Source organism: Amphichorda felina (assembly GCF_050947745.1).
Source record: "Amphichorda felina strain 45539 chromosome Unknown scaffold_2, whole genome shotgun sequence".
In the NCBI taxonomy this organism is placed as follows: Eukaryota; Fungi; Ascomycota; class Sordariomycetes; order Hypocreales; family Bionectriaceae; genus Amphichorda; species Amphichorda felina.
The window spans coordinates 363,783-379,728 of record NW_028145048.1 but is presented as its reverse complement, the minus strand read 5'-3'; the positions used below and the strand labels follow the sequence as shown (position 1 = coordinate 379,728).

Here is a 15,946-nt window from a genome sequence, read left to right as displayed (position 1 = left end):
CTATCGGTTCCGTTGATAGTATCCATTATTAGATGGCTCAGAAGCAAAGTCATCGTGCCGGCGACCCGCTCCGCCGAGACCGGAACCGACTCCGGCTGTCGTCTGAGACGGAATGCCTAGACTGAGTATCCCGTTCCTCGACTGGCTCGAGGCCTCGAGTCTAGTCACTCCAGTGTCCACTGCCCAACGCAACGACCCCGCCTAGTCAGTGGTGCGGGGTTGAAGCTGCGTTCTGGGGCACGACTCCGCTTGAGGGGCGGAATATGGAGGAGATCCAGTCAACAACTGGCGACTTGGGGTTGCACGATAAGAAGCCCCTCTCGATTCGTGCCTAAACCGTCTTCCCCGAGACACGGTATCCGCATGTACGGCCTACTCGTACGCGTCACATGGCCCATTGTTGATGGATCAATGTCCGCAGAACCCGCCAATGCCGCTACCTCCGTTTGACCTAGACACATATGTTCTCGCTCAGCAGCTTGCCGATTATTAACTTCCCCAAGGTCTTACATATATATCTGATCGACATCGGCCCCCTCATCGCCGAGACACATATCTCTCTTCCATCTTAGATTAAACCGTCATTGACTCACATCTACACTCTGATCACATCCATAATGGCCACTGCAGATGTGCAATCGGCGATCCCCTCTCACATGAGGACCGTCCCTGGATCCGTCAACATCCACATCGCCCAGTATCCTTCTCCAGCAGCCGCCGCCCCAGCCACAGACCCCACCAAGGTTGCTTCCGATCTGGTCAGCACCTTTAACCAGGCTCTTGAGAAGAATGACTTTGCCACCCTCGCCGGTCTCTTCGTCGAGAATGGCTACTGGCGTGACCATCTCGCCCTGACCTGGGTCTTCCGGACCGCCCGCAGCCCTCCCGCCATCCTCGACTACCTGCAGAGCTCCGCGCGGTCAAGAGATGGCTTCCGGCTCAAGAAGATTGCCGTCGACGACAGCTCGGCCGTCAGGGCGCCCAAGCTGGGCCCTGTAGACGTTGCTGGAGAGGTTGTCGGAGTCCAGTTCTTCATCACCCTGGAGACGGCCGTTGGCACCGGCTCCGGGGTCGTCAAGCTTGCCCAAGAGGGCGGCCAGTGGAGGATCTTCACCCTGTACACCAGGCTTGACCAGATCCGGGGACATGAAGAGGCCATCAACGGGAGGCGAGCACAGGGCGTGCAGCACGGAGGACAGCCTGGCCGCAAGAACTGGGCAGAGAGGAGGCAGGCCGATGCTGAATACACGTCCACTGAACCGACCGTGTTCATCGTTGGTAGGTTACAAACCAATATGGATACAAAGTCCTGAACATTCTAAATATGCTAACGAATAATCCCACACAGGTGCCGGACAAGCCGGTCTCACCGCCGGCGCCCGCCTCAAGATGCTGGGTGTCGACGCCCTCATCATCGACCAGAACGACCGCGTCGGCGACAACTGGCGCAAGCGCTACCACCAACTCGTCCTGCACGACCCGGTCTGGTACGACCACCTGCCGTACATGCCCTTCCCGGCGCACTGGCCCGTCTTTACGCCCAAGGACAAGCTGGCCGACTTCTTCGAGGCCTACGCCACGCTGCTCGAGCTCAACGTGTGGATGCGCACCGAGCTCGTTGAGTCCAAGTACGACGCTGCGAGCAAGGCGTGGACGGTCAAGGTGCGGCGCACGCGAGCGGACGGCACGAGCGAGGAGCGCACGTTTCACCCGCGGCATGTCATCCAGGCCACGGGTCACTCGGGCAAGAAGAACCAGCCGGACCTCAAGGGCGTGGAGAACTTCAAGGGGGATCGACTGTGCCATTCGTCCGAGTTCTCGGGGGCCCGGGAGGGCGGCAAGGGTAAGAAGGCCGTCGTGGTGGGCTCGTGCAACTCGGCACACGATATCGCGCAGGACTTTCTCGAAAAGGGGTATGAGGTGACGATTGTGCAGCGGTCGAGCACTAATGTGGCCTCGTCCAAGTCTATCACTAGTATCGCCTTTAAGGGGTCTTACGATGAGGACGGCCCCCCCGTTGAGGACACCGATATGCTAATTCTCGGCATGCCTTCTTCTCTATTGAAGACTGTCCAGATTGCCGTGACCAAGGCGCAGGCCGAGTGCGACAAGGAGATCCTCGATGGGCTCGCACGCGCGGGTTTCAAGGTCGACAAGGGCCCTGATGACTCCGGGCTGTTCATGAAGTACATGCAGCGTGGCGGAGGGTACTACATTGACGTGGGCGCCTCCAAGCTCATTGCCGACGGCAAGATCAAGGTCAAGCAGGGCCAGGAGATTGACGAGGTGCTCCCGCATGGGCTGCGCTTTGCGGACGGCACGGAGCTCGAGGCCGACGAGATTGTCCTGGCAACGGGGTACCAGAACATGCGCACGCAGACGCGCATCATGTTTGGCGACGACGTGGCCGACAAGGTCGGTGACGTGTGGGGTTTCAACGAGGAGGGCGAGATGCGGACCATCTGGCAGAGGAGTGGGCACCCTGGCTTCTGGTTCCACGGTGGGAATCTTGCGTTTTGTCGATACTATTCCAAGCCCCTGGCTCTGCAGATTAAGGGGCTTGAGGAGGGATTGTATGAGGATGGGGAGATCTAGGTCTAGGGGATCGGGATCATTGGGTTTGCCAACTGCGCTTCATAATTGTATGGAGGAACGTAAAGGAGATATCTAATAAATCTTGGCTATAATTATTGAAATGCTCATACTCACTGTAATAATTCACTTTTATCTTGCCGTGTGTATGTATCCGTACATAGATATCATTGTATTCAAACGACGTCCGTGCCAGTTGTAGCGTGCCCAGCTCGAGCCTGCTGTATTATCATATAACTATCAAATGTGGATTGAAAAAAAGAAGAAGCAGAAATCTCTCAAAATACCCAAAGTATAAGCATTAATTTATTTGATATCACCATAGCGTGTGTGCAGTTTCAGTCCAAGGGGGACGTCCAGGCGGGGGGTCTGAACTGTGGGGTGCAAGCCAAGCTGTAGATCTCCAGTTCTTTGCCCACGGCATTTTCCAACTCAGCGTCACCAACGCAACTCTATGGTCCACGACCCAACATGAGGGCGGCACTCGTGCGCCGCGCGGCGATACGCCCACAATTGACCCCGAAGCTTCCATCGAGTCTACGCCTACCTACAACACAATGGCGCCTCCAGAGCACCTACAATCACTTCGTCCAATGCGCCACTGACCTCGATTCCCAACCACCGCCGTCAAGCACCTCCCCCTCGCCATTCCGCCTCGCCGTCAAGGATAACATCACCACCTCCGATCTCCCCACACAATGCGCCTCCCGTATTCTCGCTGGCCACCCGTCGCCATTTGAGGCTACCATCGTTCGTCAGCTGCGCGACCGCGGCGCCTCCGTCGTCGGCAAGACAAACATGGATGAGTTTGGCATGGGCTCGCACTCGGTCCACTCGGCCCATGGGCCTGTCCGCAATCCTCTAGGCGAGGATTTGTCACCCGGAGGCAGCTCCGGAGGTAGCGCTGTCGCGGTGAGGGTGGGTGATGCCGACGTTGCGCTGGGCACCGACACGGGCGGCTCCATCAGGTTGCCTGCGGCGTACACAGGGAGTGCCGGGTACAAGCCGAGCTACGGTATGCTGTCTCGGTTTGGTGTCGTGCCGTATGCCAATTCGCTTGATACGGTTGGCCTGCTGGCGAGCAAGATCAAGCCCATCCGCGAGCTCGTCTTTGGGACCGGCCTAGACAAGGAACACGACCCCCAGGATCCTACCTCGCTATCCCCGGAAACACGCCAGCGCTGTACCAAGGCCTGCCCGACGGCTCTTCCCGACCTGTCGCATATCACGGTGGGAATACCACTCGAATACAACATTGAGGAACTCGACCCTTCCATAAGGGCTGCCTGGACGGCAGCAGCGTCTGCGTTGGCTGAGAAGGGCGTTCGTATTGTACCTGTATCTCTACCCACAACCAGAGAGGCCCTCTGCGCATACTACGTGCTTGCCCCCGCCGAAGCGTCCTCTAACCTGGCAAAATACGACGGTGTGCGCTACGGTGTGCGCGGCGACGAGAGCGACGCCGTCGGCGAGACGCTCTACTCCGAGACGCGAGGCATGGGCTTCGGCGAGGAGGTCAAGCGACGAATCCTCCTCGGAACCTACAGCCTCAGCTCTGAGGCCATGGACAACTACTTCATCCAGGCCCAGAAGGTCCGGCGGCTTGTCCAGCGTGACTTTGACCGCGTCTTCCGCCTCGACAACCCCCTCTACGAGCCCGTGCAGTTTGACCTGAGCGACATGGCCGAGACGACGGGCCTGGAGGACAAGCAGGGGCCCGTGCAGGTGGACTTCCTGCTGTGCCCGACGGCGCCGACGTTCCCGCCGCGGCTGAGCGACGTAGAGGGCCAGAGCAGCGTGGATGCGTACGTGAATGACGTGTTTACGGTGCCGGCGAGCCTGGCGGGATTGCCGGCTGTGAGCGTACCGGCCAGGACAGAGGATGGGAAGCTACCGGCGGGTATGCAACTTATTGGGCAGTACTGGGATGATGGCAGGTTATTGAACATGGCAGAGAAGCTAGAGGAGCTGGTGGCACCATAGATTTGTTGTATCATTACTGTGTGAATAAATTGTATAATACCACAAGAGTTGTAGTCTTGTTGGATTCCTTCTGTATCTCGAGGCACCCCGGCCGTGCTTGTCCGAGACAGCTTCTTTGGGAAGTGTTCCTGAATGCTACTCTGCTAAGCTTTGTCTCAGAGTTTGCGTTGATTCCAAGTCCGGTCTGAACCAACCTGGGTAGCGGCGCTCTGGTCTGTGGTCTGGTAGGTGTCTGCACGCCCCTGGTTGCGAGGATATTCCGAATCCCATCGCGCAGCCACCTAAATTGTCGGCGCGAAGCCCCTAAGGTGGTGTTCCCTAGGGCCGGGCGACATGGGCTGAGCGTCCTCGACGGACTGTATGCTTGACTAGATCGTTCGCATCGTCGGCTGTTCAAGGCGATCGACTTCGCGTTCTCGGTCTTTCGTCGCCCTCCACTTCCATCTCCTCCTTGACCTGGACCTCGCCGCTCTCCTCACTCCCCTGCCTCTCGCCATTCATCCCATCGTCGTCGCCACTCTTCTCCTGCTCATCATCCTCCTCGAGGAGATCCTCCAGGTCGCCCAGCGGACTCACCCTCGGCTCCAGTATCTCTAGATCCTCCAGCACTTCACGCTTGGGCATCTTCCACAGGCTCGTCGCGCACACGCGGTCCTTGGTCAGCAGCTCGTCGACAAACTCGTCGACAAACGTCAGCGACGTGCCCAGCCGGCCCTTCCTACGCAGCTTGCGCCTGTCCTCGAGGAAGGGCTCCAGCGTCTCGTACACGTCCTTGGCGGGCCGCGTCAGGCGCAGGTAGAAGCACGTCAGCGCGCGCAGGTACTTGAAGTGGTCGCCGCCCACGCGCAGGTAGGCGTCGAGGACGGCGTCGCTGGGCGCCAGCTCGAGCAGCTTGAAGGCCAGGCACAGGAACGGGCTGGGCTTCTGGGAGGCGCCGTGGGTGCCGCCAATGTAGCGTACGTGCTCGACGACGCGGTCGACAATGTCGGCCTCGTTGACCGCGAAGCACTGCTCCTTGTAGAAGTACGAGTCGACGATGCGGTCCTTGACGGCCTTCTCCATGATGGTGGCCGGGTTGAGCCCGTTGGGCGCCAGGGCCGCCGACGTGCCGCGGTCATCGAGGAAGCGCCGCGCATCGGCCTGTACGGTTTCGGACTGCACCATGGTGTCGGCTGGGTCTGGTGCTCGGGGGGTTCGAGGCGTGTGGTTGGTGACGCTGGGGATGTGGGGTGTGACGTTGAGTCTTGGTGGTTGCATTGAAAAAAAGGCTGTTGGTCTGGGGTGGTTGCTCTGCCAACACTGTCAACACGCCACATGCATGAACCATCATCCCCCATCGGCCATCATCACCACGCGGCCCTCGCGGCATGGAACGTCAATCCATCATTGAACTTCATTATTTTTATCAAAGATAGCGAAATTGCCGCACCAAAAGTCACACAGCAAGATGCGCCGCGTACTGCTCACATCGTCCCAAGTGTCCGTCCTCGTCACCAGCCTGGTTGGTAAGTTTCACCCACCCCACCCATCCGCGACACACAAGCAATCGGAATGCTGACAATGCTTGCCTACCTACAGTTGTTTCTTGCACTCTCGCTCTCTTCCTTAGCGGATACGTTATTCAACAACGCACACTGCGCCAACTTCGCGCATCGATCCGGCCCCGCGAGCGCCGACCACAGCCGCAGACCTACCTGCCCGAGCAGTTTAGAACGACAAAGGTCCTCGAGGATGGGACAGTGGTAGAGGTTGAGAGCGAGATTGAGCGGGAGAGGAGAGAGCAACAGGAACGTCTAGAGCAACAGGTCATTGAAGTCGCGCCGACTGTACCAGACGAGGTGCGGACAGCCAGCCGGGTCGAGGGAGGGGCATCGAAGGAGAAGCTGGCCATGGTGGAAGCTCTCCAGTCACAGGCGGCACAGAAGTCGTGGGGTGTAGAACACCCTGATCCGCTGGCCAAGAGCAAGGTGCCTGTCACGAGGGCGGAGAGGAGGAGGCTGATCAAGGAGGAGATTCAGAGGCTGTCGCAGGCTAATGAGCCAGTCTACTACCAGCGCCGACTGTGGTAGATTTCTGATGAGAATGAATCTTTTGGGAATTTGGGCTTGTGGAATTGGAATACACTGATGGGCGTTCTGGTATTTAGCGTGCTAATTGGTTAGTGATGGCTGTGGGATGGGCTTGCTTGGGGGTTTACTGCTTTTGAGAAATGACGAACTTATGCAAATGAATCTAAAATGTTGCTGGGGAATCTGTGTGTATTGAATCTGTTATGGTGAGGTTGGTGATGAGTGATGGGCTCTTAGAACGAGGGTATGGCGATATTCTCGGAGGTCTGCATGAATATATTAATACCAACCAAGTTCGTCATTGCAGACCGAGACCCCTAACGGTACAAGCTTTCATAGTAGTAGGCGAGCACAATATTGCAGCGTTGGATGATAGGAATTTCCATATCCCTTGTTGGGAAAGGTTATTAGGCAAGGTGTTCGGTACCAGACTAGCTGTGCTTAGTGTGAACCACCCTGGCTCGCACTCAACATATGAATTCAACAAATGATATAAACCTGGTTGTGCCGCGTTGAAATTCGCTAATGGGGGTAATCCTTTGGTAGTACATTCTCCTGAATCACTACCGGTGTCTCTAGAATGTTGACTGCCTCCCCAGCCTTGAATCTGGCTAGCTAGGTACTGACAGGCTCCTGCTGGGATTCCCAAGAATTGTATTTGGTCTCCGGTAGGGTCTTCTCGTGAACCGACAAAACATCTGTCTTAATCATAAGCGCCTCTGGATAACGACCATTCTTCGGCAGACATGTCCCTACCTGCGTCCCCAATAGGCCGCCCCCAACAAACCAATAAAGACTCAGGGTGTGCTGCAAATATTCCTGTCACAAGGCACTATTTTCCTAGACTGCTTAGGGGATGTCATTATTGTTCATGTAGTTGGCAGCCTGTGCGACCGCCAATGGAAGACTGGTGAGGTGTTTCAAGAGCTCCCGCACCATCTCTCTGTCTCGTAGCTGATCCTTGTGACGCAATAAGCTTTGGAGTAGCTCGACTGCCTCACCTTGGCCCATACCTTGTAGATCAACAAAGTCAGCACATGGTATCTGAAGGCGATTTTCCGACTGCGTGTTGTGAAAAGAATATGACCTGTGCTGCTCTGTGGAAGATGCCGGCAAATTCCATCGGATTTACCAGAAGACCCAAACAGAATCTCCCTATCATCGGCATTGTGACTTATTAAGAGCTATTGATCAGCTTTTTTCGAACTGAAATATTCCCACATAACCTCCTTGGCGTCCTTACGGTCGCCTCGTCGTATAGGGAGCTCCTGAACAAGGCGAGCACATGCCTGCTCAAAGCCTGCTAGAGTCACCGCGGGTAGCCAGATAACAGAATATGCCTCCTTTTTGTTCTTTACGCGGTGGCCAAATTCCAGTGCGATTTGAGTCTTGCCCATGCCGCCGCCCATACCAACCTATACAACAAAGTCGCAATTATTCTCGAAGAGAAACTTCTCTAGTTGGGCTAGCTCTTTCTCACGGCCGACAAAACGCTTTCTCCGATCAAAAGGGATGGAATATATAGTTACCTACTGGACGTTGAGCAGTGAGCTAGCAACTAAATAATGGCGTAACTGACTATCTCATCGGAGGCCGCAAACTCCTCTTGCCACTATCCTGTGGATCAAAATACATCTCCAGTGGCTGTCCAGTTTCTTCAGGAGCGGGAAGGAGCCGGAGTTGATTCATACCATGGACCGGAACAGGGAGCTCATGCTGATCAACCCTCACCTGGCTCCACGGTTTCTGCTGCTGCTGCTGCTGCTTCTCCGCCGCCCGTCTAGCGAGCCGGAGGAGCGTCACCCGAACCTTGGAGTACTCATTGTCGTTTGGACTGAACTTGACCATATCTGAATGATCCCGGCTCATAGCACAAACGTGGTCCGCCTCATCTTCCCACGGGCGGCAATGAGTCGCCGAAGTCTTCGTAACCAGCATGAGACGCTTTCCTGTCAAGGAATACCTTCCAGTCACCTCATCCTGTCTATGTTAGTAAAGGCACAAACGTTCAGGTAAGGACGGGGGTAAATACCAGTTGAGGCGTTGGAGTAGTCATTGTCTCATAGAAGCAAAAGACCTCTCTCTGTCCCTCCAGGCCCAGTGCGCGGCGAAAATCAATCTGTTCTGTGCAGAGAACCTGCTGGTTGATATGGCTGAGCGATTCAACGAGGAAACGGTTCGGCCCATCCCCGACCATGGGGACGAGCGCCGTGACAGCCATTCCATTGTGAGGGACTCCGAAGAAGACGATCCCATATGCTGCGTTTAGAAGCGTCTGGTCTCTTTCCGTCTTTGATCTAACCAGAAAAACAAGTGTCTAGGAAGGGAAATAAGTATCAACGAGAGAGATAGTTTTGTTGATTCAAAATAGAAGGGACCTTACCTGTTTCACAATGAGCCCTCCCAGGCTATGGCCAATAAAGATGATCGGACGGCTATTTTGGGCCCTGGAATTATTAATCAATTCGTATAGGCTGGTGCGAAATGATGTGGCTAGGTCTTCCAAGTTCTGTGAGTTCTCGCTTGTGGCGACTATGGAATCATATCCATATACCATGATCCGTGCGATTTTGTTGCCTCGCCCATCACTGGAAAGATCGCGCGGCAGAGTATCTCGTAGCCACATGTAGTCACTGCCCTCATCTTTGAACGAACCAAAAGCATGCCCGCCGAGGCCGGCAATGGCCACCACACTATACCGCATTGTATTTAGCATAAGCTGCGAGCCAGAAAAGATTGGTCCTGTACTTACTCAACTTGGTGGCTGTCATCAGGTGGCGCGAAGAGTGTGGTAACCCCCAAAAAGTCAACGTCCAGCGTTATGTATTTGGTTTCATCGTCATAGTCGGACTCTGGGAGAGCAAAAGACCAAGATTTTCCAGAAGTAGGCGTACGCTCGGCGGGGAATTCTTGGAGGGTGACTGTAGCGGTCAACGAGCTCCCGTCGATTTCTTGGGCAAGCGACTTGACAATAACTTTGGCAGCCGGCGACTTTGATTGTTCTAGCAAGATGGACTGTAGTTTTTGTCGATTCCAATCCTTGGGTATGCCGCGAACACGGATCGTCTCGCCCTGTCGACCCTGACTAGTGGTGCCATTGGTATTATTGTTCTTTCCTCGACATCTTCGAGGCATGTTGAAAGGTCCAATTACCATTACACGACGCTATGAATAGGAGGAAACTGGGTGTAGCCTGGCTGTGAGAGAAAAGAGGCGGCGGCTGGATGATTGGGGTCCAGCCTAGAGGGAGCGATTGACTGGGGCGAGGCGTCCGAACTTGGTCGTCTGCAGCTCGAGATGCGGTGCGTATCCAGTCTCTAAATAATGTGGCCAAAACAAAGGATGAAGGGTAAGCTCCAAAAGAATTTATACCTCGCTTCAGGCTGAAAGTTCTCATCCTTTGAGGCTCTTTGGAGAGGGTTGGGTATCAATATTTGATTGATGCACTTTACAGATATGATGTGGGTATTAACACACTCTCTTGCGCTTGACAGACATGACGTGTTCCCACTCTCAATCGCACATCCAGCATCAGGAATATACATATTGGGCATGGTAAAAGTTCATCCAGAGCCTGATCCTCCATGGCCCGACCCTCAAGGAGGGTCACGCCCGCCCCTGACCGGCAGAGCTCTTTCTTCCCTAGTGCCAGTATTGACGTGGACAATGCGCAACTGCGGAAATAGAACACCAGGTAATTTCGGTGAAGTCATGGAGACTCAACCCGGACACGTATCTCCAGCGTCCTCCAACTGCCCGTCGCCGGGCCACGACGTGATTGACACGCTACTGCATAGTGACACCGAAATCCAATTTCACGCACTATTTATAGGCGTTTCCGTTTCATTAAAATTTGACGAAAGCCTAAGACCCTGTCAGAGAGCACTGGATTGGGTTCAGGTCGGAGAGTAAGATGACAGGTAGAGCAACTTACCCCTCGAGGCTGTACTTACGCCGCAGGGCTGCTTGGCCCCTCTCGGCTGCAGCGAGGCTGCAGCGACCGATTAAACCCGTCATAATGTGCGAGGGCAAGCGCTTTTGGGGTTGGCCCAGCCCGTTTTGGGCATATCCTTTTACCACATATGGGCTCGCCCATATATGTAAACCCGCTGATATGAGCGAAGCGCTAGTTAAAAGCTTGCGGAGGTGGAAGGTCTGGGAAACATATGCTGCGCTCTTGCGGGGTTTGCCGTGATTTACTCATCGAACAATTTGTGAAATTCAGCACTTTGGGAATCTTAGATGCGTTACATTTATCTCGGTCTTCTTCTAAAGCAAGTCCCTAATCTTGGCCCAGCAAAGGACAGACAGTGTCATGAGAGAAGTGGTGATCCATGGGCCACTCTGAGGCAAGAAGCAATAGTAGAAAAGCTCCTCGTGATATAGTATCAGCTATTGAGTCTCCTTTTACTAAATCAGGATGTTCGGCAAAGGTCGCTCGACTCGGACGCCGGGCGGGAGCCCCACAACGGCGACACACGGACCTCCGGGGATGGCCCACCCGGGATGCTATGGCCGGGGCCAGGGGCGATCAGTAGTTCCATCATAAAGAATACACGATGTGACCGTCAGCCTCTCGACGTTGAATCTGCGCCGCCACTAGAGGAATTCATGATTGTTGCCTAGGGGAGACTAGAGACGGCATCTCAAGAGGTGACATCGGCAAGTTAAATATGATAATCAGTATATGCGCACCGTCTCATCTCTGGTACTCCCCAAGAACCCTAGCAGGTCACTGTTACCGGATGCCTCAACGACTAGGGGGGGGGAAATCGACTTCGAAGTACGGACTAGTACTGAAAAGGGGCTGGATGTAACTCAAGGGCATCAAGGAGGACAGAACAGAACAGTACAGCTAGTCAATGTGAACAGCGGGGTAAAGTCAAGCAACAATGAAGCTAACGACGGCAGAGATGTCATGCTGCCAGGAGTGGTCGACAAAAGGGGCACCCACGCGACTAAGGGCTGGTTGCAAAAGACACGACCTTCCGGCAGCGGCAAGTTGAGACCTTGGAGATCTCCCCTCCTTGCTTGCCGCTATCAACTAGCGGTCCTCTAGTACCTGAGATGAAGGTACGATCTGGGCGTAGCTCCTCACTCTCTTCATCCTCTACCCCGACCTCTGACACATGCACTGTGCGGCCAGATCGCGTCTGCTACACACCCTTGACCAGTGGGCGTCGATCATAGGGGCGACTAGAAACAAACTCATGTATGGAAGGTTGTCTGAACGTTGAGGCTTTGGGAGATGGAGGATGTGCAACATCAGCAGTTTTCACATCGAGATTTTCGGCGACTCTGATCACGAGCAGGTTGCTGATCGTCTATGATACATGTACAACTGACTAGTTCTCATATCCCACGTATGGCCAATGCTGCTGTATCGACATCCCTCAGTTTGAAGATGCTTTTAGGGAACTCTGTTATTAGAGAGACTCGGCAAGATACCTGGTATATTTGCCGGGTTCTTGATCTGGGATGTCGGGTAGACGTAGCAGGGGATCGGCCGTTGCAGACGCGGCACAGATCACCATTTCTTTTCCTACTAGCTCCCGCTTAACACAACGGTCCTCATCACGACGTTGTATTATAATCACGGCATTGTGGGCTAGAGAGATGGCGATGCTACTGTACTACTGCTGATCTTTCCCCTTGAGCATGTGAACCTGGACATGATGATACGATGAAGAGACACTCAAGTTGGCTAACAGTCCATGATATAATGGGTTGGAAACGCCCGTTATTTACCTTCCCTATCAGTAAAATAACAGACGTCGAGACTGTTCTTCAGATCATGTATTGATACAGGCACATTCGCCATAAGGTCACATTATTGATTGACATGCGGGATAAAGATGCTGAGACCTGTCGATTTTTTTCGGTCTGAGCCGCCTATAAAATTTTGGGACCATCTTTGTCCAAGGACAACTATCCTGTCACACTTGCACGAGCTTCCTGCCTCCCGAATATCCCTGTTCATTCGGATTTTTCCACCACGACCGGTCAGGCCCTCGCCACCAGCGATCGGTGCCATTGATCCCCTTCCAATGCCCGCTTAGGAGGGCACCAGCCGACAGGATATTGCGAGCATACCCGAGAGACTGGAAAGGCTGGGACATGGCGGCTCGGACATTAGAGGCGTCGGAGCGGCTGAGGCCCATTATGCTCTGAGATTTGGAATCATGTGCGGTGACCGGCCGACGCGCCCTCGGTCTCCTCACATCCGCCCCCCCTTCTTATCACCAACGGACGTCCGTCTGTCCCTCAGGGCGCTCTTGTCACCTGATAGAGTCTGGTGAGGCATTACTCCCGGGTGAGACATACGGCGGGAGCGCAGGACGGAGACGGAGGGGAGGGAGGTCCGTTGGCGCAGCGAGGAGCAGCATGCAGGATGCATGTGGGTAGGTGGTGCAGATGCGACGCCTCACCGTTGGAGTGCCGTTGAAGAAAACGCATGCATCTAACATGTATACTCGTAGGTGGTTCAGGGCCGCGGCAGGGAGGCTGAACGGTGTGTCACTGAGAATAAAACAGGTGCTAAAAAAAAAAAAAAAAAGAGGGAGAGATGCCGTGCGCATGTTGGTGCGCGCGCCCGCAGCTTGCATAATCCCACCTATCTGTTTATGCAGGATGTTGCCAAAAGTGTGAGCGAGGTAGTAGAGGTATGGTAAGGAGTGCTTCTGGAAGTCGAGCCGGGGATCTTGATTTCGCGAGGACCATGGTGGATTGGTCATGGTTGGCCAGGTTGGGATGGAAGCCACGTTGTAATCTGATTATGCTCCGCCCCAATCAGGCACCGTATGGGGCCTCTGAGCTAAAAACACCCTGAAGATGGAGGCTGTGGGGTGAAAGCCCAGTGGTGCTGAAGAATCCCAGACTACATGTACCAGTAGGTAGGTATGATGGGTTATGAGGTGTTATTGGTTGGAGAGCGTACGGGGCTGACTGGCTGTGTACCTACATCCAAGTTTCCCCTGTGATCCCTTCGCCCGGAAAACGAGCAAAGTAGTATTGAGTATAGGAGTGGTTGGCAGTCGGCAACCCCGTGGTATGGATTTGTAGTATTACTTGTGGTGGACTGTGGATTGTATCACCAGCTAAGTACTCGTAGAGGCATAATGTTCATGGATCCATCATCACCCATGTGCCCAGCTTTGGGCGAATATTGCGTCTGGGGGCCAATCAGGAGGCGGAGATGTTGTTTTCTCGTTGGTTGCGCCTGAGGGTCGCGTTGATCAATGGCACAGCCGGATCTTGGCAGCTGTGCGGATTATGGATCGGATTATATGCATGCGATGGGGCCAGGGATTCTTCTGCCCATGTTCATGTCCAGCTGGGGGTGAATCGCGATAGATCACATCATTCGATGGGATTCTCCAACGGACGGCAGTTGACGGTGGGCCTGTTGTCGGACTTGTCGGGGTCCTCGTTGGCCTTGCCGGGCTGACTGGCCTTGCTGGGCTGACTGACCTTGCTGGGCTTTGTTGTTAGCTGGGCTTGCTGGGCTTGTTGTTAGCTGGTTACCTGGCCTTGCTCACTCGATGAGTCGACGTTGTGGCCTGCGCTAGCAATGCGCCACCAGCGAACTAGAGGCCATCCTTGTTCCGTCGCGCAGCCTATCGCGGTACACCTTTTGGTCCTCAAGTCCCGCCAAGCTGGCCATGCCCTGGAGATCATCAGCCCACCGACGACAAATCATAGCGCACCATGTGCCTCCGAAGGGGCTGTATTGATCGAGTCGTGCTGGGCGTACTCCGTACGGAGTGCTCGGCACCCCAAGGCCAGGCCACTCGCACTCGCCCACACCTGCTCGCACATCGTACAGCGTATATCAGGAACTGGCTGCTATCGGCGTAGGCCCGATGGAGTCTCGGTGGGCGTCGCCCGCATTGGCGTGGTGGCATGTCTCACTATGGCTGGCGCTATCACAGTCAAATTGCCTACTTGGTCTACGACGTCGTCGACATGTGTCCCAATTCTGCTCTTGTCTCAGCTGGGCCAGCACCTGGATGCCCAGATCCGGTTTATCACACGAGTACCCGCACCGTCCAGCTTGACAGGGGCAGCGCCGACAGACCGGTCTTCGGGCAAGGCGTAGTGTCGCATTCTGATGACATGATAGCATGCATGGCGAGATCTCCGGAATTTCCCCACCAGAGGGCATGGCATTCAGCTGCCATCAGGTGCGAACCACAAGGAATAATAGAACCTTCTTGTTGGTCGCTGGGAAAACATGGAAATAATATGGGCTGTGTACATAGTAGGCAGTGCCGATTTGGGTTGAGCTATTTTAACGTGCCGCCGCTCAGAGTGGTAGATTTGGTACTCGTTGTAGTACTCGTACCTCGATTACCTATCATTTGTGACATGATCGGCATGGTCTCGCCACGGGCCGCATGACTCCATTCTTGCCTGGTCACTGCCAAACTGGTGGCCCGTGGGTATGATGGGGGGTCCTCTGTCAACGCAGATTTGCCAGATTGATATCGCGGGAGGACCCGATTCGTTCACAATGCCTGCTAACGACTGCCGAGTTGACAGTGGCAAAGACAGTAAACACCCTGCAAACACCCTGAAAACACCCTTCACCACGATGGGACGCGCGACGAGGGCATCTTAGTGGAGGGCTAACGTTGGCCCAGGGTATCAAAAAAAGAAAGGCCGACAATGCTCGGGAGAGACATCATCGCAACCGGGAAATGGGGTCATGCACCAGGCAGCATGAGAATTCCTCGACGATCAATACCACCATGCATGCAGTCACATGGATTGCTGCATACATGGACTAAGGTATGTAGGTACGGTAGGTACGGTAGGTAGGTACGGATTCACCTTGCTGTGCCATCAATGGTATCCCAAGCTCTGGGCTGTGTTGTTGTCAGTGAGGATACTTCGGACAGGTTTCCAATTTAGGTCGTAAGAATATTATCCTGTCGAGATAGCCGCAACATGTCTCGAATATCAGGAACCCAACGGGATAGTGCAAACATCATGAGATCCGGAGCTAGGCAATCGTCATCTGATCAGTGGTAAATGGTGGGGTGGATGTATCTTCCCAGTGGCGAGGCTCCGGGACCTGACTACGCCGCTCGGCCGCACCGGACGTCCTCTCTTCTTCTTTTTTTGTTTGTTTTATTTTCGGCGGTATTATACATGGTACAGATCCCGGTCTTTGTCGGAGGGGGGTGATGCCAAGACGGTGTCCAACGCCCCCCTTTGGTTGACCCTCGGCCGGCGGAAACGGACAGCCTGAACACCCAGCCATGTGCCTCAACTGCACAACGCCCACGAACCATGATGCC

General features: G+C 54.6%; 4 protein-coding genes across 4 annotated transcripts; 3 read left to right on the top strand and 1 right to left on the bottom strand.

Annotated features, from left to right (window-relative positions):
- Positions 1-617: 617 nt before the first annotated feature.
- On the top strand, positions 618-2,595 carry ACO1O0_001674 (flavin-containing monooxygenase; the record flags this gene model as incomplete). Its single annotated transcript, XM_083191157.1, has 2 exons — positions 618-1,278; positions 1,349-2,595. The coding sequence occupies 2 exons, from the start codon at positions 618-620 to the stop codon at positions 2,593-2,595; spliced, it is 1,908 nt and encodes a 635-aa protein (XP_083052371.1).
- Positions 2,596-3,063: 468 nt separating this feature from the next.
- HER2 (glutamyl-tRNA(Gln) amidotransferase subunit HER2) lies at positions 3,064-4,575 on the top strand (the record flags this gene model as incomplete). Its single annotated transcript, XM_083191156.1, has 1 exon — positions 3,064-4,575. One exon carries the CDS (start codon positions 3,064-3,066, stop codon positions 4,573-4,575), a length of 1,512 nt encoding a protein of 503 aa, XP_083052370.1.
- Positions 4,576-4,968: 393 nt separating this feature from the next.
- Positions 4,969-5,739, bottom strand: ACO1O0_001672 (PRP38 family-domain-containing protein; the record flags this gene model as incomplete). The annotated part of the gene is made up of 1 exon (XM_083191155.1): positions 4,969-5,739. One exon carries the CDS (start codon positions 5,737-5,739, stop codon positions 4,969-4,971), a length of 771 nt encoding a protein of 256 aa, XP_083052369.1.
- A 283-nt stretch (positions 5,740-6,022) lies between these two features.
- Positions 6,023-6,644, top strand: ACO1O0_001671 (uncharacterized protein; the record flags this gene model as incomplete). Its single annotated transcript, XM_083191154.1, has 2 exons — positions 6,023-6,080; positions 6,154-6,644. The coding sequence occupies 2 exons, from the start codon at positions 6,023-6,025 to the stop codon at positions 6,642-6,644; spliced, it is 549 nt and encodes a 182-aa protein (XP_083052368.1).
- Between the last annotated feature and the right edge of the window lie 9,302 nt (positions 6,645-15,946).